General features: G+C 44.9%; 1 protein-coding gene and 1 long non-coding RNA gene across 9 annotated transcripts in view; both read left to right on the top strand.

Moving 5' to 3' along the window:
* The window catches only part of USP4 (ubiquitin specific peptidase 4), a 59639-nt gene continuing 34572 nt past the window's right edge, over positions 2384-27450 (top strand). For 4 of the 8 annotated variants that reach the window (XM_013981641.2, XM_021068408.1, XM_005669505.3 and 1 more), the window contains exons 1-7: positions 2384-2683; positions 5466-5593; positions 12358-12488; positions 13985-14111; positions 15418-15563; positions 15691-15752; positions 26856-26996. In XM_013981641.2, the coding sequence (XP_013837095.1) occupies positions 2583-2683; positions 5466-5593; positions 12358-12488; positions 13985-14111; positions 15418-15563; positions 15691-15752; positions 26856-26996 (836 nt within the window). In that variant the 5' untranslated portion in view covers positions 2384-2582. The remainder of the gene's footprint in view (positions 2684-5465; positions 5594-12357; positions 12489-13984; positions 14112-15417; positions 15564-15690; positions 15753-26855; positions 26997-27450) is intronic. The other 4 variants (XM_013981642.2, XM_005669506.3, XM_013981644.2 and 1 more) reach the window with 2 other exon arrangements.
* LOC110256230 lies at positions 21652-23332 on the top strand. The gene is made up of 2 exons (XR_002337519.1): positions 21652-22601; positions 23135-23332. It is a non-coding gene; the product is annotated as an uncharacterized LOC110256230 (long non-coding RNA).

The following is a 27450-nucleotide window of genomic DNA, read 5'->3' as shown; positions in this document are numbered from 1 at the left end:
ATTCCTGGGCCAGGGTCTGAATGCACACCATAACAGTGACCCAAGCCGAATCAGTGACAATGCCAGATCCTTAACTCCCTTAGTCACAGAGGAACTCTCAGTTTTTAACATTTAATCAGACTAAGAAAGTTTTTAAACTTTGGAAATAATGGTGATCTTTTGATAATGAATTTTCACTTTATTCCTTGCATTTTAACTATTGGCACTTAATAATTTTAATACAAATCTTTATGAAATACCCATAATTAGTGTATTAGTTTTACAGCTATTTAATAGCTCTGAAGAGACACAGGCTTAAAATGATCTTCCAAAGTTTTTATTTTTATATTTAGGTTTTGTCCCCCTTTCTAGTGGTGCTGATGACTTGTCCTATTTCCATAAGACTCTGACCCAGGCCATAAATGGTACAGGAGAAACTGCTAAAAAAAAAGAAGAGGGAAGCAGACATTCTAATGTAGTTTCTGAAGTACTGTCAGTAACCCAACTTTCTTTTTCCATAAATAGGGCTAAAGGTAATGTTTCTTGTTTGACACAATTTTAAACAATTTCAAAGAACTTTCATAGAACGTCATTTCTTGGGGTATCAGGATTGGCTTCCCAGAGGTAGAACTGTCATGTAACTTCTATCTGCAGAGGATTAACTGCTATGTGGTTATTCAAGGCAGGGTTTTTTTGGTGGTTTTTTTTTGTTTGTTTGTTTTTGTCTTTTTTGGGGCCGAACCTGCAGCATATGGAAGTTCCCAGGCTATCAGTCAAATTGGAGCTTTATCTGCTGGCCTATGCCCAGCCACAGCAATGCCAGATCCCAGCTGCAGCTGCGATCTACACTACCGGTCACAGCAATACCTGATTCCTGACCCACTGAGGGAGGCCAGGGATGGAACCCCCATTCTCATGGTTACTAGAGGGATTCCTTTCTGCTGTGCCACAATGGGAACTCCCTCAAGGCAGTTTTAACTCCAAATTTACTTTTCCCTGCTACCTACCCACTGTGAAGAGATCTCTTCGACTAAACGGTGCATAGTGGATGTCCCAGGAGTGCAAAGTAACTTCAATTAGCCAAAAGCCGAACATAAAAATAGTAAATCTGTTCAAATGACTTACCACACCTTCACCAGGCCACCTCTATCTCTTCTACCCCTAAAAATGAACACAGTTCATCTGTTTCTCCTCTCCTCCCTCACAGCCATCTTTCCCAAGGTTCCTAGTAGCACTGTGGGTATAAAGCACCCTCAACCATTTCTCTATGCTCTGAAACTTCCCACAATATCTGTGGGCTGTTTAAGGCAAGACATGTGGCCCCTCTGGCCTCCCTTTGAGCTTCAGATCCCAAGCCCTTTCAGTAATCTGTGCCCAGCTCAATTGGACTAATCCTCATTCTTTGATTCCGTCCACCCTGCTAGTTCCAGAAATTTTCTTTGACCCTTCTAGTTATTCCTCCTTTAACATGCACTATCATTTCTATGCTTTCAAGATCACGCTCAAATGCTACTCAAGTCAAAGGCGCCCTTTCACAGTTCAGGGTCTAATCTTTGGTTCTACCTGTTAGTGGCATTTACCCCACACTGCTTGGCTCTGGGGTCATTTGTGGAAGAGTTATTCTCCTCCTATAGATCAAATAAGGGCAGGTACTGGGCCTTGTATATCTTATTTTCTCTGCTAGATTCACATAGGCTAGCTGTCTGGCCTCCACCTTGCTCTGGGTTTACTTCCTCCTCCAGGAAGAGGGCTGTGATTTTTGTTTGCAGGGTTGAGTGGGAAACATATGGTGTTCAAACACTATCTTGTTGCAACAACAAACAGAGCAGCAACCCGGCATCTGATGTGGAGAACAGACTTTTACCTCTCCTTCCCCCATTGCTATTGCCCCTCTGCGGCTGCTTGACTCCCCGACAAAGCAAGTAGCTACCTCAGGGGCCTGTGTAACTGCCTGGGCTAGGTTATACTGGCGTCCAGCTTGCTAACGACTAGGCCACACCGTCGAGACTCGGTCCCAAGGCGCTGGTGCACCTAACACCCTCTAAAATCCCTGTAGTGCCTCTGGGAATGGAGATCCATTCCAAGTTTGGGCAGCTAAGGACTAACGTAAGGTCTCTGCTGAAAGCCGAAAGGCTGGAGTGAAAAGAAGACCTAGTTCTAGGCCTCCTTGCACCCGAGCTGCCTTTATTAAGACCAGGATAACCCTGCAAATCCAGAAGAGGTGCCCAGGGTGTCATGGGGTCTGCGGACCGACTCCTAAAGATCGCCGAGCTGAAAGGAGAAGTGGTGCAGGACCGCCGCCCCGTGGCTTGGCCTTCAGGGCGGAAGAAGCGGCAGCTCCTACCCACCCCCGCCCCGCGCCCACTTCCTCTTCCGGCCGCTCCCCCAACCCCCGCCCACTCCGCCGCGCACGGGTGGGACAGGGTTGGCGCGTTGGAAGGGTGGGGGAAAGGCAGAAGAGGGCAAGCGTACAAGCCGCGGCGCGAGAAGGTCCTTGGGTGCGCGCACGTGCGTGCGTGCGTGCGTGAGTGCGTGTTCGCGACCCACGGCACGCTGTGCGCGAGGCGGATGTCCGGGCCGGCTGGACCGGGGCCGCTGACGAGATGGCGGAAGGCGGAGGCTGCCGTGAACGACCGGATGCAGAGACCCAGAAATCCGAGCTCGGGGCCTTAATGAGGACCACGCTGCAACGAGGGGCGCAGTGGTGAGCGCCGAACCCGCGTTTCCGCCGCGCAGGGCCAGAGGGCGGGGCTTGGGCGCTCAGGCCCATCCCCTCTTTTCCTGTTTGGGCCGGGACCCTCTTTTCCGGCCGGGCAGGGGCGATGTTAGTGACCCCGGAGTTTGACTTGACCCCCCGCCACAGAAGAGAGGGAGCCCTAGATCCTCTCTGGGAAAGCGTGGGTGGAGCAGAAGGTTGTCCCGGCCCTTTCAGAGCTCAGGGGGCGGATCCGGCGGGGTCTAGGGCTGCAGAATGGAAAGAAGGGGAATGCTCACAGGGACCCTCAGGTTGAGCAGACCCTTTAGATTTGAGGATTCGCTCTGTGACTTTGGGCAAAGGCGTCCACATCTCACAGACCCTGGTTCCTTACTGTTAAAACCAGAGTAGCGACATTTGGCGCCCCCCGCAGTCAGTTGGTTGAGGCGTAGATCAGAAGTAGATACTTTGTAACTTGTAAACTGCGGAACAGACATCAAGGTCGGAAGCTGAACAAATGTCTGAGAGTCTCATTATTTTGGTAGCAAATGTCAAAGATAATTGTAGCAGCCGCATTTCGGAGTGAGAGAGAGGGGTAACCTAGAGCCTAGCTAAAAAGATTAAAAGTCCAAGATTTAGAAGAGCAGGTCTCAGTCAGAAGTTTCTTAATAAATTTTCTAGGAGAAGGAATAGTACTTACACTATTGTATTGTGTGGGAGCTGAAAGCTGGGGCTTGGCTTTGCACTGAATGTGACTGAGCATCCCTCTTTAAGAAACTATGGTTGTCTTCCAAGAAACTTAGTGTGACAGAGGACTTGAGCAGGGAAGAGAAACAGTGGGATTAGGAGGAATTCAGGTGTGTCTTGTGCTAGCCAATCTGTGAAAGGCAGGGCGGGCAAAAAGTACTTGTGGATGATATATCCTGATCAGAAGTGGCATATGAAGAATACTCAACAGAAGCAGAGGAAGTTTCAGATAGACTAAAATCAGTAAAAGTGTTTGGAGGATGTTCAAGAGGTTTGGAGAGAAAAGAGCGTTTAGATATTTGAATATATTTATGGATCCTTGTGGCCTTTAGGAGAAGCTACCTGATCTCCTCTGAGGTTTGTTGGTTATAAAATTTGAAGGACTTCCCAATATAATTGTTGTACTTTGTTCCCCAACAGAGGTTTCCCCCTCCTTTTGTCTTAATTGTAGAACAGCATAGTGATACTTTTAAAGTAAAACCAGATCATATTCCCTTTGTGGCTCAGCAGTTAATGAACCTGACTTGGATCCATGCGGATGTGGGTTTGATCCCTGGCCTTGCTCAGTGGATTAAGGATCTGGTGTTGCCGTGAGATGTGGTGTAGGTTGCAGATGTGGCTTGGATCCTGAATTGCTGTGGCTGTGGTGTAGGCTGGCTGGCAGCTGTAACTCCAATTCGACCTCTAGCCTGGGAATTTCTGTATGCCTAAGGTACGGCCCTAAAAAGAAAAAAAAAAAATTAAAATATAGCCAGATCAACGTAATGGTTATCGAGAAGATAAACATACCAAGACAATATTGTATGATGCATATGTGTGTTTGTATACCTGTATATGTGTACACATTTGTACACAAATACAGACACACATTTTTTGCTACTTTGGTCCTCAAAGGAAAACTGAAGTGTGTGATGTTATTATCTCTTTTTTTTTTTGGCTTTTCTAGGGCCGCACCCTTGGCATGTGGAGGTTCCCAGGCTAGGGGTCTAATCGGAGCTATAGCTGCTGGCCTACGCCACAGCCACAGCAACGCCGGATGCTTAACCTGATGAGTGAGGCCAGGGATCAAACCCACAACCTCATGGTTCCTAGTTGGATTCGTTAACCACTGAGCCATGACGGAAACTCCATTATCTCATTTTTAAAAAGAAAATTTGTTTAGTGCTGTTCTTGTCAAGCAAAGCATTATAACCAAACTATCATGGAATTGTTGAGATGGTCATTAGCAAAAAAGGTTTTCCCCATAGCAGAATTTTTTTTTCTTTGTTTTTTGGCTGCATCACAGCATGAACAAGTTCCCAGGCCAAGGATCGAATGTATGCCACTACAGTGACCTTAACTGTAGCATTGACAACGCTGGATCCTTAACCCCTAGGCCACAGGGATTTCCTGGAAAGGATTACTTTAATTTTTTTTTTTTAGGGCCACACCTGTGGCATATGGAAATACCCAGGCTAAGGGTCAAATTGGAGGTGAAGCTGCCGGCCTATACCACAGCCACAATAGTGTGTGATCTGAGTCACATCTGCGACCAACACTGCAGCTCACAGCAATGCCTGATCCTTAACCCACTGAGCAATGCTGGGTATTGAACCCATGTCCTTATGGATATTAGTTCATAACCTGCTAAGCCACAAAGGGAACTCCCGAGAGTGTGTGTTTTTGTTTGTTTGTTTTTGCTTTTTTGGGCTACACTGGCAGCATATGAAAGTTCCCAGGCTGAGGGTTGAATCGGAGCTACAGCTGCTGGCCTATGTCTCAGCCATAGCAATGCTAGATCTGAGCCACATGTGCAGTCTACACCCCAGCTCACAGCAGTATAAGATCCTTAAGCCACTGAGTGAGACCAGGGACCGAACTGTGTCTTCATGGGTGTTAGTCAGGTTTGTTTACATTGAGCCACAACGGGAACTCTGAGAGTGTGTTTTTTATGGAAATTACTTGTTCCCCAAGTGGAAAGACCATGAACAAAAAATTAAGGGAGCAGCTGCAGAAACTTACAACCTCAGCTATTCTGGTACAGTAAATTTTTGTCTGTCTCTAGGTATCTTATTGACAGCCGGTGGTTCAAGCAGTGGAAGAAGTATGTGGGCTTCGACAGCTGGGATATGTACAATGTGGGTGAACACAATCTGTTTCCTGGCCCCATAGATAACTCTGGACTCTTTTCAGGTGCGGTATTTTGTTGTTTTTCTAACTGAAATGTCCACCTGGGTAGTGGCCTGAGGTCATGTTTCTCTGTAACCTGGGCATTATGAACCTGATTTTCTTACAGTAAAGGCATAGAAACAAGTGTCCTTGACTTGTGCCTATACCAAAAATCTTTGTAGACCCTCAGGGGGAAGTTAAGCTGCTTTTTGCCTAAATTAACTGCTGTTACCAAGAGCCTGGGGCATGCTCCTTGCATTTTTTTTTTTTTTTTTTTTAGGGCTGCACCCATGGCTAATGGAAGTTCCCAGGGTAGGGGTCAAATCAGAGCTGTAGCTGCTGGCCTATGCCACAGCCATGCCAGATCTGAGTTGTGTCTGCAACCTACACCACAGCTCATGGCAACACCGGATCCTTAACCCACTGATCGAGGCCAGGTAACGAATCTGAGTCATCATGGTTAACAGTCAGATTTGTTTCTGCTGAGCCACAATGGGAACTCCTGCCCCTTGTATTTTAAATTTCTGCCTGTCTCTCTTTTTCAAATTAATTCTGCTACTGATTTCAGATTTTAGCTTAGTTTATTGAATGGAAAGAAATAGGTTATCATTTTGAAATTACATCTGGAATCTGAAATTTGGGAACCAGAATTTTCTGTGTTACCTTTGCAGTGGAACAAATTGTACCTGTCAACATTCACCAAGCATTCCTGTGATGGCTGTTTTTGTCAGGGGAAGTTAAGTGTAAGGGGAGATGGAAGGTCAGTAGAGTTATGATCACAGTCAGTTTCCAGTGGAAGAAGTGACTGAAAAGTGATATGTGACACATTTGAGCTTGGCTTTCACCTACCTTTCACCTATAGATGCAAAGAGATGACAGTTGGCTTTTCCTAGGCTTTTTTCTGCCTGGTTTTAGACTTGACTTTTTTCTTTTGTCTTTTTATGGCCGATCCCTTGGCATATAGAGGTTCCCAGGCTAGGGGGCAAATTGGAGCTGTAGCCACTGGCCTCTACTACAGCCACAGCAGCACAGGATCTTAGCTGTGTCTTTGACCTACACCACAGGTCATGGCAACACTGGAACCTTAACCCACTGAGTGAAGCCAGGGATCGAACCTGTGTCCTCATGGATGCTAGTCAGATTCATTTCCACTGAGCCATGACGGGAACTCTTAGACTTTCTTGTAAGAGGAGTACAAAGGTGATCTGTTGCCTTGGTCCACAGTCAGGGCATTTTTTGCTTTTTAGGGCCATACCTCTGGCATATGGAGTTTCCCAGGCATATAAAATTTCTCAGTTGAATCGGAGTTGCCTCAGGATCCGAGCTGCATCTGCAACCTATACCATAGCTCACGGCAATGCCAGATCTTTAACTCTCATCCTCATGGATACTAGTTGGATTCGTAACCCACTGAGCCTCAATGGGAACTCTTAACCAGGGTATTTTAAAAAATGAGCATGAGCAGTGCTTCAGTGTATACTTTGTGTTAGGGGCAGTCTAAAGGACATAATGTCATAGGTTTTTTTCCCTAATGTGGGTCAGATGGTGGCAGTATACCATGAAGTTGCCCCAAAAGGTCATTGCATTACGTTTGTATTTTGTCTTCCTCCTCCGCCCTTATTTTTTGAAAAGGAGTATTCTTAAGGCTTTTAATAATAGTGGTGATGAGAGTCCTAGAGTTGGAGGGACCCTTTGAAGTTATTTTTCATGAGTTTCAGCTAAGGGCAAGCATTCCTTTTATGGTCTTCCAGTTTGATGTCACTTGGCTTAGGTCGGAAACGTTTCTTGTGTGCCTGGGGAGTGAGAAGTACATTCTCTTCAGACCCTGGAACGTTGATAGTGCAGGAATGGCCTATCTCTGGCCATTGAGGGCCACCCTCTTAGTTCTTGGGCTCTCAGTCTTCTGTCAGTCCCATTCTAGCTACCTTTCCCCTAGGGTCAGGGGAATGGCCTGGAAGGGGCACTTGAACATGTAGGAAGGAGGGAGTAGAACATATCCCTGCTGAGCAGCTTTCTGTCATTTCCGCCTATTCCCTCGCTGTGTAGCTGATGGAATCCCTGTGTTTAGACCAAGCTGTGCTCTCATTTACCCCCTTTATTTGCCTCTCTGTTGAAGAAATTTGCATATGCTAAATCCTCTTCAAAACCCTGTGTGATTTTTAGCATGATGCCCTTAGACTGGTGGTTTTTTTTTTGGTTTGTTTTTTTTTTTGCTTTTTAGGGCTGCACTCGTGGCATATGGAGGTTCTTCCCAGGCTAGGGGTCGAATGGGAGTTATAGCTGCTGGCCTATGCCACAGCTAAAGCAATGCAGGATTCAAGCAATGTCTGTGACCTACATCACAGCTCACAGCAACACCAGGCCATTAGCCCACTGAGCGAGGCCAGGGATTGAACTTGCAACCTCATGGTTACTAGTCAGATTCGTTGCCACTGTGCCACAACAGGAACTCCAAGACCAATGCACTTTTAAGTAAAAATAGTGAACTGCATTGAAAATTGCAGTTAGTGCTATAGTGTTTGTGTTTGTGCTATAGTATCATAAGAATGACATGTTTGAGGAGTTCCCGTCATGGCGCAGTGGTTAACGAATCCGACTAGGATTGCGGGTTCGATCCCTGGCCTCTCTCAGTGCGTTAAGGATTTGGCGTTGCCATGAGCTGTGGTGTAGGTCACAGACATGGCTCGGATCCTGCGTTGCTGTGTCGTAGGCCGGCAACTACAGATTAGACCCCTAGCATGGGAACCTCCACATGCCATGGGTGTGGCCATAGAAAAGACCAAAAAAAAAAAAAAAGAATGACATGTTTGAGAAAACTGCCTCTGAGCCTTAGAAGAGAAAGCCCTGTAGAACTCATTATTTGGGGTTGATGATGCCGAAAGCTATTGGTTCCTTTCCCACATTTAAAAGTTTCTGTCTGGAGTTCCCGTCGTGGCACAGTGGTTAACAAATCCGACTAGGAACCATGAGGTTGCGGGTTCGGTCCCTGCCCTTGCTCAGTGGGTTAAGGATCCGGCGTTGCCGTGAGCTGTGGTGTAGGTTGCAGACGCAGCTCGGATCCCGCATTGCTGTGGCTCTGGCGTAGGCCGGGGGCTACAGCTCCAATTAGACCCCTAGCCTGGGAACCTCCATATGCCACAGGAGCGGCCCAAGAAATAGCAAAAAGACAAAAAAAAAAAAAAAAAAGTTTCTGGCTGCAGTGTGGCACAGTATGGGTGGCCAGATCAGCATAGTACTTAGTGTTAAAAATGAGGAAGGTGTATGTTTTCAAATAAGAGAAATGAATAATCTTTATGAGTTTTAATTTTCAAATCAGAGCAAAGTTTGGAGTTCAGGTATCAGTTTTTTTCTGAAGCTCTTGTTTCAAATAGACCAATAAATACTACCCCTGGACCACCTTTCTGTTGCTGAATAGAAAAGATGTGGTTTGTCAGTGTTAATAATCATGCCAGAGCTGTTATTGGAAAGTGGTTGGCTCATTAATGAGGAGAAACCACCCTTTTTTTTTTTTTTCAATTTATGGCAAAATACACGCAAAATTTATCATCTTAAATATATGTATAAATATACATTTTAAGGTCTGTATCTGCGGCATATGAGAGTTCCTGGGCTAGGTGTTGAATAGGACCTGCAGCTGCCAGACCACACAACAGCCACAACAATGCTGGATCTAAACTGCATCTGTGGAATTCCCATCGTGGTGCAGTGGTTAACAAGTCCGATTAGGAACCATGAGGTTGCGGGTTCGATCCCTGGCCTTGCTCTGTGGGTTAAGGATCTGGCGTTGCCGTGAGCTGTGGCGTAGGTCGCAGATGTGGCTCGGATCCTGTGTTGCTGTGGCTCTGGTGTAGGCCGGCGGCTACAGCTCTGATTGGACCCTTAGCCTGGGAGCGTTCATATGCCGAGAGATCGACCTAAGAAATGGCAAAAAGACAAAAATAAAATAAAATAAATAAATAAATAAAAGCAAGAACAGAAATTAAAAAAACAAAAAAACAAAATTGCATCTGTCACCTGCACCTCAACTCACGGTAACACCAGGTCCTTAACCCACTGAGTGAGGCCAGAGATCGAACCTACATCCTCATAGATCCTGGTCAGATTCTTAACCTGCTGAGCCACAACAGGAATTCTCCTATCATCTTAAATATTTTTAAATGCTTAGTAGTATAAAGTATATTCACATTGTTGCACAACCAATCCGCAGAACTTTTTTATTTTGCAAAGCCGAAACTCCATATCCATTAAAAAGTAACTCCCAATCTCCTTTCCCCCACAGTCCTTAGCAATCACTATTCTACCTTCCATCTCTGAGTAATCTAAGTGGAATCATACAGTATTTGTCTTTCTGTGACTGGCTTGTTTCATTTAGCACAGTTTCTTTAAGGTTCATCCATGTTATGGCATGTCAGAATTTCTTTTCTTTTCTTTCTTTCTTTTTTTTTTTATAAGGACTGCACCTGCAGCAAATGGAATTCCCAGGCTAGGGGTCAAATTGGAGATGCAGCTGCTGGCCTACCTCGAAGCTTTTGGCCTACCCCCCACAGCTACAGCAATACCAGATTCGAGCCATGTCTGCCACCTACACCACAGCTCAGGCAACACCCTAAGTGTGAGGCCAGGGATTGAACCCGAGTTCTCATGGATGTTAGTTGGGTTCATTAACACTGAGCTACAACAGGAATTCCCAAATTTCCTTGTTTTTAAAGGCTGAATAATAACCCACTGAGTGTATATACCACATTTTTTTATCCATTCATCCTTCTCACCTTGGTATTCCTCTTCTCCAAGGCTGTTGAATAATTCCTTTCTTTCTTTTTTTTTTTTTGTCTTTTTGCCATTTCTTGGGCCACTCTCCCGCGGCATATGGAGGTTCCCAGGCTAGGGGTGGAATCAGAGCTGCAGCCGCTGGCCTGTGCCACAGCCACAGCAACTTGGGATCCAAGCCACGTCTGCAAACTACACCACAGCTCATGGCAACGCCAGATCCTTAACCCACGGAGAGAGGCCAGGGATCGAACTCGCAACCTCATGGTTTTTAGTCGGATTCGTTAACCACTGAGCATGACAGGAACTCCAATAATTCCTTTCTATTAGCAGTGAGATCCTGCTGTGTAGCACTGGGAACTATGTCTGGTCACTTATGATGGAGCATGATAATGTGAGAAAAAAGAATGTAGGTATGTTTGTGTAACTGGGTCAATATGCTGTATAGTAGAAAATTGACGGAACACTGTAAACCAGCTATAATGGAAAAAAATAAGAAAAGCAAAAAACGAGCAAACAACAACAAAAAAATAAATTATAAATGTTAATGGAGTAAAAAAAAAATTTCCTTTCCTTTTTCCTTGGAAATGAAAAAGGCAGAGGCGGATCAGATCTGAAATTCACCCTGAGGAAGGCCGGAAGACCTAATGGGGTGGAGTGTAAACTGGTGGGAGGGGTGATGGGAAGCCCTGCTCACTTTGTGAATGCTGCTTTTGGTTTTTGTTTTTAACATTGTCTGCCTTGAGTTACAAATGAGTTGCACCATTGTGGGTATTTTTTGCTTTCCCACCTTTGTGGCTTCACTTGTCTGGAGCAGAATAGTGGCTTCCACTAGTGCAGGAGTGGATATTGAGGGGCACAGGCTTAGCAAGGAGATTTCCTTGGTGGCAGGTGATCATTCTTCCCTTGATCCAATCCTTTGGTCCTCCATTGAGAAAATGTGTTTTAGACCATAGATGTTCTTTTCTGACGTCCAGTCATGTTGCTTTTGTGGTAGGTAGAAATGGATGTTGAGCATGTTAAAGATGTTCTCCCTCCACAGGAGGGTATTCAGGTGGATTTTGACTAGGAATGTTGAAAACTAAGAATGCTAAAGGACTCTTGGTAAAATAAATTTAACTTCGGAGACCTGTTTGCTTTCTTAATAAATCTTTATTTTTTTTTGTCTTTTGTCCCTTTTAGGGCCGCACCTGCAGCATATGGAGGTTCCCAGGCTAGGGGTCTAATTGGAGCTGTTGCTGCTGGCCTGCGCCACAGCCACAGCCACAGCCACGCCAGATCCGAGCTGCTTCTGTGGCCTACATCACAGTTCACAGCAACGCTGGATCCTTACCCACTGAGCTAGACCAGGGATCAAACCCACAACCTCATGGATCCTAGTCAGATTCGTTTCCGCTGCACCACGACGGGAACTCCTGCTTTCTTAGTAAATCTTTCAGGGAGGATTATATCTGACCTTAATGCAGTTTCAGTAATTAGAATATTCTGTTAAATATATTTTTTTATATTAAAGTATAGTTGATTTACAATGTTGTGCCAACTACTGCTGCACAGCAGAGCAACCTAGTTATACATGTACACACATTCTCTTTCTTATATTATCTTTCACCAAAAAATATGGAATGCTTCATGAGTTTGTGTGTCATCCTTATACAGGAGCCATGCTAATCTTCTCTATATTGTTCCAGTTTTAGTATATGTGCTGCTGAAGCGAGTGCCTGTTAAATATTGGTAATCAACAATTTTATCTAAATGTGGAATGTAAAATGTAAATTAGGGCTTTTCTCTTTTCTTTTTCCTTCTCCCTCTAATTATGAAAGAAATACAAGTTCCTCATAATGTCTAGAAAGCCTGACTAAATATAAAGGTTTGCTCTGTGTTATGATAAGTGACAGAATTTTGGAATTTTATATTTTTTCCTATAAATACTTGTCTTGCTTCTGAAAAGTACGTAAGAATCATGTAAAAAAAACATTTCTGGGGAGAAGAGCAGTGAACTATGTGCTGTTTTCCTTTTTCAGATCCTGAGAGTCAGACCTTGAAAGAACATTTAATTGATGAATTGGACTATGTATTGGTCCCCACTGAGGCCTGGAATAAGTTACTAAACTGGTATGGCTGTGTAGAAGGTCAGCAGCCCATTGTCAGAAAAGTGAGTGCATCAATTGTCACACCTGCTGGTCAGTGTCTGAATGCTCCTTGGGCAACAGTGATTAGTGTTGGTTTCCTGGGTTACTGGACATACCTAGAGGTTGAATGGAGGCCTTCAAACATCACAGCTGCCCAGTGGCTTGGGATATGTCCAGTGGAGGGTTCTATGGGAGAAGTTCACATAGACTATACTGGATATACAGTAATGTATTGCTTGTTTATCTTAACTTTTTTTTTTTGTTTTGTTTTGTTTTGCTTTTTAGGGCTGCACTCATGGCATATAGAAATTCCCAAGCTAGGGGACCACTTGGAGCTGTAGCTGCTGGCCTATGCCAGAGCCACAGCAACGCGGGATCTGACCCATATCTGTGACTTACACCACAGCTCATGGCAATGTCAAATCTTTAACCCACTGAGCAGGCCAGGGATCGAACCCGAGTCCTCATGGAGGCTAGTTGGATTCGTTAATCCCTGAGCAATGATGGGAACTCCCATCAAGAGGCTCTTGATTAGTCCTAATGCAAATTAGATTTTTAAATTCCTCAGATGATGTCAGAGGCTTTAAAAATCTGTACTTTTTTTTAAATGGCTGCAGCCATGGCATATGTAAGTTCCTGGGCCAAGGCTTGAATCTGAGCTGTGCATATGTGAACTACACTGCAACTGCAGCAACACTGGATCATTTAACCCACTGTGCTGGGCCAGGGGTTGAACCCACCCCTCTGCAGCAACCCGAGCTGCTGCAGTCAGATTCTTTTTTTTTTTTTTTTTTTTTTTGTCTTTTTTTGTCTTTTGTTGTTGTTGTTGCTATTTCTTGGGCCGCTCCCGCGGCATATGGAGGTTTCCAGGCTAGGGGTCCAATCGGAGCTGTAGCCGCCGGCCTACGCCAGAGCCACAGCAACGTGGGATGCGAGCCACGTCTGCAACCTACACCACAGCTCACGGCAACGCCGGATCGTGAACCCACTGAGCAAGGGCAGGGACCGAACCCGCAACCTCATGGTTCCTAGTTGGATTCGTTAACCACTGCGCCACGACGGGAACTCCTGCAGTCAGATTCTTAACCCACTGCACCACGGCAGGAACTTCTAAAATTCTGTACTTCTTTTTTTTTTTTTTTTTTGGTCTTTTTGCCTTTTCTAGGCTGCTCCCTCGGCACATGGAGGTTCCCAGGTTAGGGTCTAATCGGAGCTGTAGCCGCCGGCCTACGCCAGAGCCACAGCAACGTGGGATCCGAGCTGCGTCTGCAACCCACACCACAGCTCACGGCAATGCCACATCCTTAACCCACTGAGCAAGTCCAGGGATCAAACCTGCAACCTCATTCTTCTTAGATTCGTTAGCCACTGAGCCACATTCTGTACTTCTTATCTCCTTATTACTTAAGGAAACTGATTTCATGTGGATTCTGCTTTTTTGCCCCTGATGAAGTGTTTTGCTTCCAAGACTGCCCCAGTGTGGAAACATTGCTGTTTCACCTGTCTTTCTTGTTCACAGGTTGTAGAGCATGGCCTGTTTGTCAAGCACTGCAAGGTAGAGGTGTATTTGCTGGAATTGAAGCTTTGTGAGAATAGTGATCCCACCAATGTGCTGAGTTGCCATTTCAGCAAGGCAGACACCATCGGTGAGTAGCTGGGCTGGGTTTCCAGGTATGCTGTGAGAGTGCAGGGCATTATGGCTAATGGGAGGGAAGCCAGAGCCTCCTCTTCAGAGCTATTCAGAGATAGTATTACTCAGATAATCTCGGGTTATTGTTACCAGTCCTGATCTAGGAGTCTGCTCCCCAGGGCATTCATGTGGACAGCCAAGCCTTGGAATCATGTTTCATAAAACACTGGGCATGGAGCTCCCGTTGTGGCGCAGTGGTTAACGGATCCGACTAGGAACCATGAGGTTGCGGGTTCAATCCCCGGCCTTGCTCAGTGGGTTAAGGATCTGGCATTGCTGTGAGCTGTGGTGTAGGTCGCAGACACGGCTCAATCCCGCGTTGCTGTGGTTCTGGCGTAGGCTGGCGGCTACAGCTCCCATTAGACCCCTAGCCTGGGAACCTCCATATGCCACAAGAGCAGCCCAAGAAATGGCTAAAAGACAAAAAAAAAATAAAAATAAAAAATGAAACACTGGGCATGGAGTTCCCTGGTGGCCTAGTGGTTAAGTACTTGTTGTCAGTGCTGTGGCTTGGGTTTGATCCCTGGCTCGGGAACTTCTGTGTGCTATGGGCACAGCCAAAAAAAAAAAGTAGGATAAGACACGGACATAGTTTCTGCCCATTTAACATATGGTAATAAGGGTGAAAAAAATCCAGATTCAGAGAGGTTAAATTTAATTAGAGTCACTTGGGAGTTCCCTTCGTGGCTCTTTGGTTAACGAACTGACGAGGAACCATGAGGATGTGGGTTCAATCCCTCGCCTCGCTCAGTAGGTGAAAGGATCCAGCATTGCCGTGAGCTGTGGTGTAGGTCACAGATGCAGCTTGGATCTGGTGTGGCTGTGGCTGTGGCTGGCAGCTGAAGCTCTAATTGGACCCCTAGCCTGGGAGTTTCTACATGCCTCGAGTGTGGTCCTAAAAGAGAAAAAAAAAAAATTAGAGCCACTTATTCAGAAATCTCAGTTGTAGAGCTAGCTAGTATTGGAAACCAGATCTGTCTTAACTACCAAAATAAGTTTTCTGACTTTTCTATGTTGTTTCTCTTCTATAATGGGGATCCATATCATCAGAGAATGAGAAGTATAGGGACAGTTTATGGGTGTATGAGTGCAAGTGGACACTCATGGAAGATGCTTGGCTTTAGGAGTCACCAAGGGGGAACTTTTGATTCAAAGCATCCTGTGACCATCTGGAAAGGATGGATGATGAGCGTTAGCTTGCCATGGCTATTGTAGCCTTGCATCTGGAGAAGGCCCTGAGTGACATTTCTCCCTGTCCTCAGCAACCATCGAGAAGGAAATGCGGAAGCTGTTCAATATCCCTGCAGAGCGTGAGACACGGCTGTGGAACAGATACATGAGCAACACCTATGAGCAGTTGAGCAAGCTAGACAACACTGTGCAGGATGCTGGGCTGTACCAGGGTCAGGTAGGAGGGTCCAGGCCATGCCCCCACAGCTCTGCTGGGCTGTTTGTAGATAGTTGTCTTTTGATTCTGAGCATGTCAGATGTGAGATGGTTTGCATATTCCTCATACGGTTTCCGCTTTCATCCAGGTGCTAGTAATTGAGCCCCAAAATGAAGATGGCACATGGCCAAGGCAGACCCTGCAGTCAAAGTAAGTGAATTTTTTCTTGTGGCTGAGCACACGGGTGTAAGAGAGGCACTGTCTCCTATGGCAGTAACTTCTGCTAAGAAAAAATATTCTAAATCGGATGCAAAACATATTTGATTTTGTATCCAGAGTCTATAATCCTAGCCCTTGGTAAGCAGCATGCTGGGTCACCATCTCAGGAAAAACTGTCAGGTGTGTGAACAAGGCAGTGATAATGAGAGGAGGAGGAGAAGGGGTCAGGATCTGGGGATGCCGCTCTGCCAAGAGGTAGCTTTTTTTCTGTCAAGGGGTATTTATTTTCTATATCTGTGGTTGGAGGCACTGCCGGGGAAAAAAAGGGGCTTGGGTGTGAGGTCTTATATCGCTTAAAGTTAATAGGGAGTTCCCGTCATGGCTCTGTGGTAATGAACCTGACTAGCATCCATGAAGACACGGATTCGATCCCTGGCCTCGCTCAGTGGGATAAGGATCTGGCGTAGCCATGTGCTGCTGTGTAGGTCACAGATGCGGTTCAGATCTGGCATTGTAGCTGTGGTGTAGGCCGGCAGCTGTAGCTCTGATTTGACCCCTATCCTGGGATCTTCCATATGCTACAGGTGTGGCCCCAAAAAGACAAAAACAAAAACAAGGTGATAGTTTGATTCCATGCCACTCTTTTTTTTTTTTTTTTTGCTATTCCTTTGGGCCGCTCCTGTGGCATATGGAGGTTCCCAGGCTAGGGGTCCAATTGGAGCTGTAGCTGCCAGCCTACGCTGGAGCCACAGCAACGTGGGATCCGAGCCATGTCTGCAACCTACACCACAGCTCACGGCAACGCCGGATCGTGAACCCACTGAGCAAGGGCAGGGATGGAACCCACAACCTCATGGTTCCTAGTCGGATTCGTTAACCACTGCGCTACGACGGGAACTCCCCCATGCCACTCTTTACTCTTTTCCTCATTATTGTCCTTTTGTTTTGCTGGGAAATTACTCTGCTACGAAACTGGGACTCCAGGCACGTATGTCTCAGGAGGTATTCATGCATGGTATGGAGTTAGGCATGTTCTGAGAAGGGGACAGAAAGAAGCGATAAGCCTTCCTTTTTTTCTTTCTTTCTTTTTTTCTGGCTGCTGTGGCATATAGAGTCCCAGGTCAGGGATCAGATCCAAGCTATAGCTGTGACCTACGCCACAGCTATGGCAATACCATAACCCACTGTGCCAGGCTGGGGATCAAACCTGTGTCCTGGCACTGCAGAGATGCCACTGATCCCATTGCACCACGGCTGGAACTCCATGATGGGTTTTTCTTATGGTGTACGATGGGGAAATTGTGTCTATATTCCAGAGTTATGGGGCGAGCGCTGGTCTTTAATCTCTTCCTTTAGTCAGGCCTTGGACATTGATTGTTTTGTAGTAATGGGCTCCTGACTCTTTGAAAATCATGAAAGCTATGAGCTCTCCCTTGAGAAACCAGCAGGAAGGTGCAACATTTTGCCAACAATCTCAAGAGTTTTACAGACACCCTGAAGGCTAGCCATCAACTTCAGTTTACAAAACTCTGGTCACCAATTCCAGATATGACAACAAAATAGCTATGTTAGGCAGAATAATAAGCCCTAGGACCTAGGGATATGTTAGGTTATATGGCACAAGGAACTTTGTAGATGATCCTTTGTAAGGATCTTAGGTTGGGGTGATTATCCTGGATTATTTGGTAGGCCCAGTGTAATCACAAGCATCCTTATAATTGAAAGAGGGCGGCAGGAGAGTCAGATGTGGGGACAGAAGTAGAGTCAGAGTGATGAAATGTGAGAAATACTTGATGGGCTATGAAGCCAGAAAGCAGGCAGCTCTAGAATTCCATACAGCCTTTACCAAAGAATACAGCTATGCCTACACCTGATTTAGCTCAGTGAGAATCATTTTGGACTTCTGACCTCCAAAACGGTAAGATAATAAATTTGTGTTGTTTCAGCCACTGAGATTGTGGTTATTTGTGATAGTAGCCACAGGAAACAAATACACTAGCCCTAGCCTGTAACTACTTTCTTGGAACTGGAAATGCCACAGAACTGAGAGAAAATAACATAATAACTGTGTTAACCTCCCTGGGGAGACAGAAAGTGCTTAGATTCTAGTCTGTGAGGTAGGTTTGACAACTTGGAGCAAAAGAGCCTGGGTGTACTGGCCAAGAGAGATTTTTTATTTATTTTATTTATTTATTTATTTATTTATTTTTGGTCTTTTTGCCATTTCTTGGGCCACTCCTGTGGCACATGGAGGTTCCCAGGCTAGCGGTCGAATCGGAGCTGTAGCCCCCGGCCTACGCCAGAGCCACAGCAACTCGGGATCCGAGCCTCGTCTGCAACCCACACCACAGCTCACGGCAACGCCGGATCGTTCACCCACTGAGCAAGGGCAGGGACCGAACCCGCAACCTCATGGTTCCTAGTCGGATTCGTTAACCACTGCGCCACGACAGGAACTCCTATTTTTTACTTTATTTTTCATGATGGTAATGTCCCTGAAAAAAATTTCATTAGCTAATGGAGGCTAGGGAAGTGGGTTTCTGTAAATAAGATTGCCTTCTCTGATGTTCCCAATCTCTGGACCAAGCAGTTAGAACAGCCCTTGGCTCAGAAGCTAGAAATTCTCAAGCATGGGAGACTGTTTTTAGTTGTGCCATTTTCTCTTCCTACTACTGCTTCTTCCCATCCCTTCCACACTCAGCCCTAAGAGATTCCAGTGAAGAGAAACAGCTTTTGGAAAAGAGCAGTGCCTCAGTGAAATTCCATGAAGATTAGAGTTTCCTGATAGAGGGTGTCCAATGGTGAATGAGTTCAGAGCAGAATTTCTAAGACATTCTCCTCCCCACTCCACCAGTAGTGTCGCTACTGTTCTCAGAGTGCGGAGGATACAGCAATAAACTAAATAAAGTCTATTCTCAAGGAGCAGAAGATACATAAATTCAAAAGACGCAAATATATGATTGTTTCCAAGTACTGTGGGGAAAACATCCGGAAAGAAAATTAGCAAATGCTAAGGCTTTGGGTATATTTAAATAGGGTGATAGGCCCCAATGAGGTCCATTTGAACATGGTTATGAAGGGGGTGTGGAGTCCGCAGTGAGTGTGGTGGTTCCTGAGGAGAACAGCTTCATAAGTCAGAGGTGATAGCAGCTGGAGAAGTCCTAGGCAGAGCAGACCTAGTTGAAGAGCAGCAGGAGTTTGTTGTGGCTAGTGCAAGGAGGGCTGAGGGGATGAGGCCAAGAGGTGATGAGGTGGTAGGCCCTGTGAGCCTCGTGAGTCTCTGGATTCTAGCTTTGCTGTTCCATGAGGTGGGGAGCTCACCAGGTGATCTCACACTACTTCTCACGTACGGCTAGTGAGGAGTAGTGTGAGTTCACCTGGTGAATGTCTCTCAGGGGCCCATAACCGGAAGCTAACAATTATAGTTGGAATAAAAGGCAAATTGACAGGCTGTGGGATCTGAAGCAGAATTCATGTTCCCAGCTGCTTAAGAAGGTGGAATAGGCATAGTGAGTATCAGGAAAAAGAGGAAATTGGTACATGAAACAGGAACAAGGAAGCAAACCTTTACCTGTCACTTTATGGAAGAGTATAGTCCGATGGCTAGTGAGTGTATGGAGAGGTTCTCAACCTCAGCTGTTGTCCAGACATGGTGAATTAAACCTGTAATGCAGTGCTTCTGGTACATCCCTTGGATTGGGTAAATGAAAACGATAGATAGTATCACATGTTGTTGAGATGTAAACTAACTTGAATTGTTGGACCCTGCTGATAGAGCATATAAATTGGTATGGTTGATTTTAGAAGACTTAGCAACAAGTACTAAATGAATAATTATGTGCATATTCTACAACTCAGTGATCCACTCCTAGGCATACAACCAGCAGAAATACATCTTATGGGAGTTCCTGTTGTGGCGCAGTGGAAATGAATCCGACTAGTATCCATGAGGTTTCGGGTTCGATCCGTGGCCTTGCTCAGTGGGTTAAGGATCCGGCGTTGCCATGAGCTGTGGTATAGGTAGCAGACGTGGCTCAGATCCTCTGTTGCTGTGGCTGTGGCTGTGGCTGTGGCCAGCAGCTATAGTTCCGATTTGACCCCTAGCCTGGGAATTTCCACATGCCCCAGGTGCAGCCCAAAAACAAAAACAAAAACAAAAAAAAAAAACACAAAGAAAAAGAAATATATCTCATCTCATGTTCACTGAAATATATATTCAAAGGTGTTCCTGACAGCACAACTTGTTGTAGCCAAAAAATGGTGCTAACCCAAATGTCCACCAAAAATAGAGTGGATAGATAAATTTTGTATGCACATGGTAGAATTCTGTCCAGCCATAACAACCATTGATTTTCATAAATGATGTTGAGTGAGAGAAGACAGACAAAAAACATTGGAATGCTGCAGTTCCCATGGTGGTGAGGCGGAAAAGAATCTGACTAGGAACCATGAGGTTTCGGGTTCAGTCCCTGGCCTTGCTCTGTGGGTTAAGGATCTGGCGTTGCCATGAGCTGTGGTGTAGGTCACAGACTGGCTCGGATCTGGTGTTGCTGTGGCTGTGGCATAGGCTGGCAGCTGTGGCTCTGATTAGACCCCTAGCCTGGGAACCTCCATGTGGCCTTAAAAAGTAAAAAAAAAAGAAAGAAAGAAAACATGGCATGCTATATCATTCCCTGTAAAGCTTAAGAACAGGCAAACCTAGTGTATGGGTCTCAAGATCATGATAGTGGTTAGTTTTGGGAAGAATCGTGACTGAAGGGAGCTTGAGAAGGTCACCTGGAGGCTCCTGTTCTCCTGTTTTTTTTTTTTTTTTTTTTTTTTTTTTGCCTTTTTTTGCCTTTTTTTGTCTTTTGTTGTTGTTGCTATTTCTTGGGCCGCTCCCGCGGCATATGGAGGTTCCCAGGCTAGGGGTCCAATCGGAGCTGTAGCCACCGGCCTACGCCAGAGCCACAGCAACTCGGGATCCGAGCCGCGTCTGCAACCTACACCACAGCTCATGGCAACGCCGGATCGTTCACCCACTGAGCAAGGGTAGAAACCGAACCCGCAACCTCATGGTTCCTAGTCGGATTCGTTAACCACTGCGCCACGACGGGAACTCCATGTTCTCCTGTTTCTTGGTCTGGGTACTGGTTATATAGCTGTGTTCACTTGGTGAGAATATCTTGATTTTTTTTTTTTTTTTTTTTTTTTTTTTTGCTTTTTAGGGTCACACTGTGATATATGGAAGTTTCCAGACTAGGGGTCAGAATTGGAGCTGCACCTGCTGGCCTTCACCACAGCCATAGCTACACAAGATCCGAGCTGCATCTGCAAACCATGCTGCAGCTTGTGGCAACACTGGATCCTTAACACGCTGTGCAAGGCCAGGGATTGAACCCTCATCCTCATGGATACTAGTCAGGTTCGTTTCTGTTGAGCCACAACAGGAACTCCAAGAATATCTGATATTTGTACTCTTGTGATTTATGTCTTTCTTTGTGTAATACTTCAAAAAAAGTTTAATAATAATAAGAAAGGTTTAAGAGAACAGCCTGTCTCAATAACAATTCAGAAATAAATTCTGGGTAATCCTGACCTGGAAGATAGGGAAGAAGACAGGAGGCAGTAAAGAGAGAGATGAGAATGTCCTGAGCTACTTCTCTTGTGCAGAAATGTAAGATAGTTGTAAATTGAAGTAATTGATGGGGAAAAATAAAAGTAGTTATAGATTCTAATAAATTGATGGAGTAACTACCAGAAATAAAAAAATAGAATTTCTACCTTTTTTTCTCTGGCCAAACCTGTGGCATATGGAAGTTCCTGGGTTATGGGTCGAATTGGAGCTACAGCTGTAGACCTGCACCATAGCAACAGCAAACCAGATCTGATACACATCTGTGACCTAAGCCTCAGCTTATGGCAGTACTGGATCCTTAACCCACTGAGTGAGGCCGGGGATCAAACCTGCATCCTCATGAACACTCCGTTGAGTTCTTAACCTGCTAAGCCACAATGGGAACTCCCGAATTTCTATCTTTTGTATAACATGTTGTGTTGTTTAGGAAAGGTTTGGTGGCAATTAAGAAAGACCTGAAAATTAGTACCATAAGCAAGATAGATGCTTATATCTTTCCAAAAGGACCTTTTGAGGTGGGCAGTTCAGTGCTGCTGTTATTAGAAATTCAGCTTCTCTGTCACGTTGCTCTCCCATGTGTGGCTTCTACTTCAAAGGTGGTCACTTCACAGTTAACTTAGTAGGGTGCTAGTTTATTATGAAAGGATATAACTCAGAAACAATGAAATGATAGAGATGTATAGCCAAGGAGAAGGAGTGAGGAGCTTTCATGCCCTCTACCAGGTGCTGTCACCCTTCTAGCACCTCCTTGTGTTCACCAGAATGAAAACTCACCAGAATCTCATGCTTTCGGCATCTTTGTGGAGGCTTCAGTAAGCCACAAATGAATGAAACATTTGGCCATTGGTGACAGAACCCAATCTCTAGCTCTTTCTCCCTCTTCAGAGGTGGAGTTGTGCAGGTAAAGCTGGAAGTTCCAACCTTCTAATCATAAGGTTGGTTCCCCTGGCAACTAGCATTCTCATCCTTTGGGAATTTCCAAAAGTCATATACATAAACTGAGATATGGTTGAAAATAAAAGACAGTCCTTTCGTCTTTGTCACTTTGGAGCTATTTCAGGAACCAAGGACAGAAGGCCAAAATATAACCAAAGGTACTCCCATCATTCTGGTCACTTAGGAAATTACAAGAATTTTAGGGGCTTTGTATCAAGAACCTTGTACTGGGAGTTCCTCTGGTGGCTAAGTGGAAATGAACATGACTAGTATTCATGAGGATGCAGGTTTAATCCCTGGCCTTGCTCAGTGGATTAAGGATCTGACGTTGGCTGTGAGCTCTGGTGTAGGATGCAGACATGGCTCAGATCCCGAGTTGCTGTGGCTGTGGCTGTGGCTGGCAGCTGCAGCTCCATTTCAACCCCTAGCCCCCTAGCCTGGGAACCTTCATACATATGCCACAGGTGCAGCCCTAAAAAACTAAAAAAAAGAAAAAAGAAAGAACCTCGTACCAAACCAGAACATACATTTATTATAAATCATGGTACCTTATGAGGCAACTAAGAAACTGCCATACCAGCAGTGACAATGTTGGATCTTTAACCTGCTGCGCCACAGGAACACTCCACAGGTGAGAGTTTTTGTTTTTGTTTTTTGGGTTTTTTTTTTTTTTTTTGCTTTTTAGGGCCGCACCTACAGCATATGGAGCTGTAGCCGCCGGCCTACACCACAGCCACAGCAATGTCAGATCTGAGCCACATCTGCAACCTACACCACAGCTCATGGCAACACCGGATCCTAACCCACTGAGCCAGGCCAGGGATTGAACCCACGACCTCATGAATGCTAGTCACATTTGTTTCTGCTGAGCCACAACGAGAACTCTCCGAGATACTTTTTTTCAAACCAGCCTTGTTCAGTAATACATTGTCGAAGAAGACACAGGTTAAAATTGAGAGGATGGGAAAGTATGCCAAGTGAATGTGTCATCCAGGGAAAGTCAATGATTGAATTAATTGAAAAAAAAAACCCACTAAAAGAATTAATTTTTATTTATTTATTTTATATATATTTTTTGCCACACCCGTGGACCAGGGATTGCACCTGAACCGTGGTTGCAACCTGTACCACAGCTGCAGCAACACTGGATCCTTAACCTGCTGTGCCACAAGGGAACTTTCATTAATTTTATATGTATCCTGACAGCATAAAGAAATTATTTCCATTCACCTCCTTTATTCACTAGTGAGGACATTCTTGTAAATTCTCAGCATTTTCAGATGTTTTTTTCCTTCCTTGTGGATTGCTCCAACTGCTGTATTAGTGCTCCAAGGTTTTCTATAGATCTGACTTCATTTTTTTTTTTTTTTTTTTTTTTTTTTTTTTTAGTCTTTCTAACTCTTTAATTCTACCTTTGCTTGCCTTAACTTTACTTGCCTGATGTTTGTAAGGCCTGGGTAGCTCAGCACCACAGTCCCCTTTAAAATCTTCTTGCCCAGACCTGGAAGAAGCCAGTGTTTCTGAAATAGAGATTTGAGTTGCCCACAGATGAGGGTTTAGCAGTGTTGGTGTGAGAGAGGTCAAAGCTTAGTATGTTGTGAAGGCAGTGAGGATTCTGGCTAAGAGTTGATTGTTGTCTTAATGGTCATACCAAATGCTGGACCCTGAATACCTGAGGTCAGTCTTAAAGGGTGGGCTCGTCCTGAGAGTAGCATTTAGCCTGGAGAACATCTGAAGGCAAGCGGAGAGCGATGGAACAAGGAGGGTAGGCATGAATGTTTTAGGGCCTCAGCTGTAGGTCACGGCACGTTTTAGTTGTGATGGTAATGATGAAGCATGCCTAGGATCAGGAAATATCTCAGTAGAAAGGTGTCAGGAGACTAGAGGCTTGACCAAAATACCTTTTAGGAGAAGAGGGATCCTTATTTGGACATGTAGCCTTTTGTTTTCAGAACGTTTGTGGAGTGAGACTTGGTCATAGTTGAGAGTGAGGTCTTGGCTCACGTCAGGAATATCCTGTCCTTGCCTGTTTCTCAGCTTGCAGTGCAAGTGACAAGCGCCCAAGCATTTCTCAGATACAAGTCACTTCTGCACAGAGGTCCTGCTTTTTGACTCGTCTGTCAAGAGTGAAATTAAAAAAAAAAAATACAACTTTGTATTAAGTAAATTTTCAAGCATATAAAAATATCCTTCTGTAAGCATCATTGGGTTTCTTTTTTACTGAATTTACTCTGAAAACCACTGGCAGTATTTTCTAGAACATTTAATCAAATGCCAAATAAAAAATTTTGTTTTCTTTCATTTCAATCAGAAATGTCTGTTTAAGAAATTGATATGTCTTGGATTATGTGTATTGGCTTTATATGGACTTTTGCCCTTGAGGGAAAAGAATAAGTTACCACTTGGCACTTACTAAAAAGGAGAGTATTGGAGTTCCCATCGTGGTGCAGTGGTTAACGAATCCGAGTAGGAACCATGAGGTTGTTTGGTTCGGTCCCTGGCCTTGCTCAGTGGGTTAAAGGATCCGGCGTTACCGTGAGCTGTGGTGTAGGTCAGCGCCTACATCTCTGATTAGACTCCTAGCCTGGGAACCTCCATGTGCTGCGGGAGCGGCCCTAGAAAAGGCAAAAAGACAAAAAAATAAAAAATAAAAAAAAATAAAAAGGAGAGTATTAAGCCATATGTCTTAGAAGTTTTGTATGTCAGAAGTTGAATTTCACTGTCTTGTAGTATCTCCAGGCCTGAGATAACTGAGTCTTGCCATTATCAGACCAGCCTTGGGTGGTGACAACCTGCATAGGAGGCTGGGAATACAGACATCACATGGGACAGGCCTCAGATGTGTGCTTAAGTCACCTGTGTGGCAGAAGAGGATGCTCTTGGCTCTGGCAAGCCTCACTTAAGGAGCTGCCTTAGTTCTTGTACTCCTTTACAGTATGAAGATGAGGCTCACTGAAGCAAATATTCTTCAGGATTAGAGAAGGCGCATTTTCCTATGGGAAGGTGAGAGGCTGGGGAGCCCTCTTTCCTCCTCCCTAGCCGTGACCTCTGAGTGTGAAGCAGAATTCGGTTCCTGACATCCATTTAGGCCCCTGGTTAGTTCCTTGACATCTGTCTACAGTGAGGGTATGGGATCACTCCTTAGCTTTGTTGCCATATTCCACTTTTTTCTCACAAGAAACACTGGTTGACATCAGATCCTTAGAGATAGGACACTGTGCAGGGACAACACATCTTAAACATTTTCTCTATTCTAAAAATAACTCCAAATCTAGAAGGAAAATTAGTTATATGTATTGGAAACAATGGAGATGATTCACTTTCTGCTACATGTTCTTATGTGGATTATAGTAGAAAACTTGATAAAAATGATATCAATATAAGATTTAGGGCAATTAACTCTTTTTTTTTTTTTTTTTTTCTCTTTTTGCCTTTTCTAGGGCCTCTCCCACAGCATATGGAGATTCCCAGGCTAGGGGTCTAATTGGAGCTGTAGCCACTGGCCTACGCCAGAGCCACAGCAACGTGGGATCCGAGCCATGTCTGCAACTTACACCACAGCTCACGGCAACGCCGGATCCTTAACCCACTGAGCAAGGCCAGGGATTGAACCTGCAACCTCATGGTTCCTAGTCGGATTCATTAACCACTGAGCCACGACGGGAACTCCAATTAACTCTTGAATTAATCTGAAAGTAGGAATAAATCTAAAATAAAACACTGTGGAAAATATTGAAATATAAGTTTGAAACAGAGATTTACATTTGGTATATTTAGAGAACCAAACATAAGCAATTCCCCTTGAATAGCACAGTGAAACTGTATTGCCATTTTTCTATTCTAGTGTACTTGTATCCAGCTGTTTAATTTGGGTCAAATATTTTTGGGGAAATTCATCTCTTATGGCCATTTTTTCTGTCTCTTTCACTGGTTACTCCTAAAATTCAGGGAAGCTTATGATTTATAAATCAAAGTAGGATTCCCTGAAGATCAACCTTATGGTTTATCTTACTGAAAGATTCAGTATATGACCATGTGGATGAATGAGACAAGAGGATCAATTAACTTCCTTACTCTCACTTAAATAAAATTTATCTTGAAATAGCATGGAAATGGGCTTTTTGCAGTTAATTTTAAATAACTGTGTATGGAGAACATTTTATTTCTTGCTTTTTTTTTTTTTTTTTTTTTGGTTTTGTTTTGTTTTTGCTTTTTAGGGCTGCACCTGCGGCATATGGAGGTTCCCAGGCTAGGAGTCAAATTGGAGCTGTAGCCGCTGACCTACACCACAGCCACAGCAATGCAGGATCCAAGCTGCATCTGCAACCTACAGCGAAGCTCATGGCAATGCTGGATCCTTAACCCACTGAGTGAGCCAGGGATCGAACCTGAAACCTCATGGTTACTAGTCGTATTCGTTTCTGCTGCACCACAACAGGAACTCCGAGAACATTTTATTTCTTGACAAGAGGCCTAAGGCATTAAATAGGGCTTGCTTTTTGCAAAAAGTCAGTAGCATTGTTTCTGCTTCTCTCTCCCAGATCAAGCACTGTGCCTAGCAGAAATTTTACTACCTCTCCAAAATCATCAGCAAGTCCCTATTCCTCAGTGTCTGCCTCTCCCATTGCAAATGGTGATAGCACTAACACCTCTGGAATGCACAGTTCCGGTGTCAGCAGGGGGTAAGAGCAGGTCCTTTAACTTCACTTCCTTTCCCTCTGAGTCCTTTCCCAGGCTGTACCTGGACAGCTTCTCTGCTGCTACACTAAGCGTAGTGGGATTAGGGGTCCCCATGGGAATATGCTGCATGTGGTTTCTTGCTTCTTTTAATACCCACAGTAAAGTATGCCTCCTGGTTCTGACTTACATTGCTTGTCTTCCTATGAGCTGGTGTTTTCCCCATAGCCTAAGTCACTGGTGGGTATGGGAGTCACTGCATTTGTCTGTGAAGGAGTGGGCTGGCCATATGGCAGAATAGGTATGAGGGGATGCCTGTTAGCTGTGGGAGGGCCCCTGCCTGTTGCCCCTCTATGTGGCTGTGATCCTTTCTCTAGGCGTTTCAGGAGCACCTGCCATATAGCACAGACAGGATGGAAGAGGAAGGTGAGGCAAGAGAGTGCATGCACACTCAGACAC

Source organism: Sus scrofa, chromosome 13 (genome assembly GCF_000003025.6).
Source record: "Sus scrofa isolate TJ Tabasco breed Duroc chromosome 13, Sscrofa11.1, whole genome shotgun sequence".
NCBI lineage: Eukaryota > Metazoa > Chordata > Mammalia > Artiodactyla > Suidae > Sus > Sus scrofa.
Note: the sequence above shows the minus strand (reverse complement) of the source record. Positions and strands in the feature narration are given on the sequence as shown.